Source organism: Typha angustifolia, chromosome 9 (assembly GCF_048772165.1).
Source record: "Typha angustifolia cultivar Huaian chromosome 9, ASM4877216v1, whole genome shotgun sequence".
Lineage (NCBI taxonomy): Eukaryota > Viridiplantae > Streptophyta > Magnoliopsida > Poales > Typhaceae > Typha > Typha angustifolia.
In genome coordinates this window covers 12,504,092-12,507,062 of record NC_133247.1, presented here as the reverse complement: position 1 = coordinate 12,507,062, position 2,971 = coordinate 12,504,092, and the positions used below count along the sequence as shown (strand labels likewise).

General features: G+C 44.6%; 1 protein-coding gene across 1 annotated transcript; it reads left to right on the top strand.

Moving 5' to 3' along the window:
* Nucleotides 1–216: 216 nt before the first annotated feature.
* LOC140767721 (coniferyl alcohol acyltransferase-like) lies at nt 217–2,743 on the top strand. Its single transcript, XM_073107725.1, has 2 exons — nt 217–701; nt 1,616–2,743. The coding sequence occupies exons 1-2, from the start codon at nt 276–278 to the stop codon at nt 2,576–2,578; spliced, it is 1,389 nt and encodes a 462-aa protein (XP_072963826.1). The 5' UTR covers nt 217–275; the 3' UTR covers nt 2,579–2,743.
* The last annotated feature ends 228 nt before the right edge of the window (nt 2,744–2,971 follow it).

The window sequence follows — 2,971 nt, the reverse complement described above, 5'->3', positions numbered from 1 at the left end:
TCATTTTAATCGTAAGTTGTAATTGATTTGAGATTTTTTAAATTAAATAGAGTAAAGTAATTTTAAACATAATTAAAAGAGTAAAATGTATTTAACCCATATCGCACGGCCTCACGTGACCAAGTTTTATCCTATGTTATTACTTCGTATTCTTTTCTCTCTCTCCTAACTTGGTGAGCCTTCCCCTCTATAAGTAAACCATATTCTCCTTCAAACTCCTCATCCTAGATTTGTTAATCTCTCTCTCTCTCTCTCTCTATAGATTTCTAAGAGATATGGGTATAAGCAAAGTATTCAGGGTGACTGTTAAGGCAAAGGAGACAGTGGCTGCCATCCTCCCTGTGCAAGAGCACTGGCTCCAACTATCCAACCTTGACCTACTCCTCCCGCCGTTGGACGTCGGCGTCTTCTTCTGCTACAAGAAGCAAAGCGCGACGGCGAACCCCTTGCTTTCGTTCGCCGCCATGGTCCGTACTCTCAAGGCAGCATTGGAGCAGGTTCTTGTCACCTACTACCCCTTCGCAGGCGAGATCGTCGTAAACTCCCTTGGTGAATCGGAGCTTCTTTGCAACGACCGTGGGGTGGATTTCATCGAAGCCTATGCCGATGTCGAGCTCGCAGAGCTCAACCTCTATGACCCCAATGAGAGTGTGGAGGCTAAACTGATGCCGAAGAAGAAGAAAGGAGTGCTTTGTGTTCAGGTAGCTACTCTCTCTCTCTCTCTCTCTCTCTCTCTCTCTCTCTCTCTCTCTCTCTAAAGTATACGTACACAAAAGGGTAGCCCTGAAACATGATAAATGATTATTACTAATATCGTTCTTCGTCAACTTAAACTTTCTATAAAAACTAATAAATAATATAATATGAGAGCATGTGTTCCTGAGCTTAATTAATTATTTGATACTACACAAAACCGTTAGATTTGTTGTCCAAATATCGATTACAAGTAAGTCATTAACTACAAAGAGTTAAGTGTGGTAAATGAAAGTTGAAAGAGCACTTTGATAATTAATCTAGCTCGTGCAGCGAGGAAAAAAAATAGTTGATTAATTGTATATTAAGCTTTAATTAGCGTAACTCTAAAGTAGACTTTACCAAAGTTTGAGATTTCACTTGTCCATCACACATCACACATCACACATCAAATAATTGGACTTAGCATTATCATGCGTGGTTGTTGCCTTGTTGGATATCATTTTCAACATCATAGAGCAGCATCTGTGCATATCTAATCATATATTTCCATTTTTTTTTATCCTCCGAGGTAACTGACAGGATTATCATCCCAACTAAACTGTTTATGGGAAAAATAATCATGCACTAACATAATTGATACAAAATAGAAGTCATGTCCTATCAGACCACAATAGAAGTTAGTCAGAATAATGATTTGGTCAGTTTAAGGCTTATTTTCTTAGAAAGATTAACCCAGTTGTTCAATTTAGTATTAATAGAACTAAAGTAGTAGGTAAAATTAGAGGATAGGCAGTTGACCGTGCAGTACGAAGAGAGATCTTGCGTGGATATGGTAGGCCAATGAGTTGAGTATACCCACTCAAATACTAGAGAATTATTTTTGCACGTCACGACTTGCTTTCTTTATATTTACAAACAGGCAACAGAGCTCAAATGCGGCGGAGTGGTGGTGGCGTGCACCTTCGACCACCGCGTCGCCGACGCCTACTCCACCAACATGTTCTTGGTGGCCTGGGCCGAGACGGCGCGGTCGAAGCCTCTCTCCCGCCTCCCCTCTTTCCGCCGGTCATTCCTGGCCCCCCGCCGACCGGGCTCTTACGACCCCGCCATCGGCAACTTATACCTCCCCATGTCCTCCATCCCACCTCCCTCTAGCGCCCTTACTGAGTGCGTCAACCGCATCTACTACATCACCGCCGAAGACATCGCCCTCCTCCAGTCATCCGCCGGCAAAGGGAGGACTAAGTTAGAAGCCTTCACCGCCTACCTCTGGCGACTCCTCGCCAAATCCTTCGATCAGAAGGAAAAGAAGTGCCGCATGGGCGTCGTCATCGACGGGCGATCGCGGCTTGCTGCGTCTACTAACGAATCCATGGAGAATTACTTCGGCAACGTGCTATCGATCCCATACGGGACTTCGGACCTGAAAGTTCTGCTTGAGTGTGAGCTAAGTGACGTGGCTGACGACGTGCATGCATGGGTGTCGGCCGCCGCCACCGGAGAGCATTTCTTGGGGCTGATCGACTGGGTGGAGTCGCGGCGGCCGGAGGCGTTGGTGGCGAGTATATACTGCGAGGTGGAAGGGTCAGGGCCGGCGTGCCTGGTGTCGTCGGGTAGGGGGTTTCCGGTGAGGGAGGTGGAGTTCGGGTGGGGGAAGCCGGTATTCGGATCGTACCACTTCCCGTGGGGGAGCTCCGCCGCTGGGTACGTGATGCCGATGCCGAGCCCCAGGGAGAACGGAGATTGGGTGGTGTACGTACACGCCATGCGCAGCGTAGTAGAGCTGATCGAGGAGGAGAAGCCGGTGGTGTTCCAGCCTTTGACGGCTGAGTACTATCTTGCGCCGGCGGAGGATAATACCATGCATGGCCATTGCTATTAATGGAAAGTGACCAGTAATATATATGATGGGACTATGCATGTTTTACTACTTACTAGTATGGTTGATTAGTGTTATGCTAATGTATATAATAAATATAAGGGAAGATGGAGTCTGTAATCTATTTATATATGTACGAAGTAAATATGATTGAAAGTACTAAATGTATGAATTTGCGTACTGCATTCGCTCTAGTTTAGTTTGGTCGAAATTTAAATTGCTCATAAACTTTTATTTGTGACTTTTGATCTTTTTAGACGATGCGTAATCATTAGACTTTTTCCATTCAAAGATTTGAATGCAGACAATTTTCAATTGGGATTGTTATTCTTTCTGGTTTGTTTTCTTTGTTTCTATGTTCTTATGATATTATCTTATTAAGATAGGAGGAGTCTA

What these genes read in the sequence shown, in the direction of transcription:
- LOC140767721 (XM_073107725.1), top strand. Translation starts at nt 276, where the DNA reads ATGGGTATAAGCAAAGTATTCAGGGTGACTGTTAAGGCAAAGGAGACA. An exon ending in AAGGAGTGCTTTGTGTTCAG is followed by an intron (nt 702 to 1,615) that starts GTAGCTACTCTC and finishes ATTTACAAACAG; the next exon opens with GCAACAGAGCTCAAATGCGG.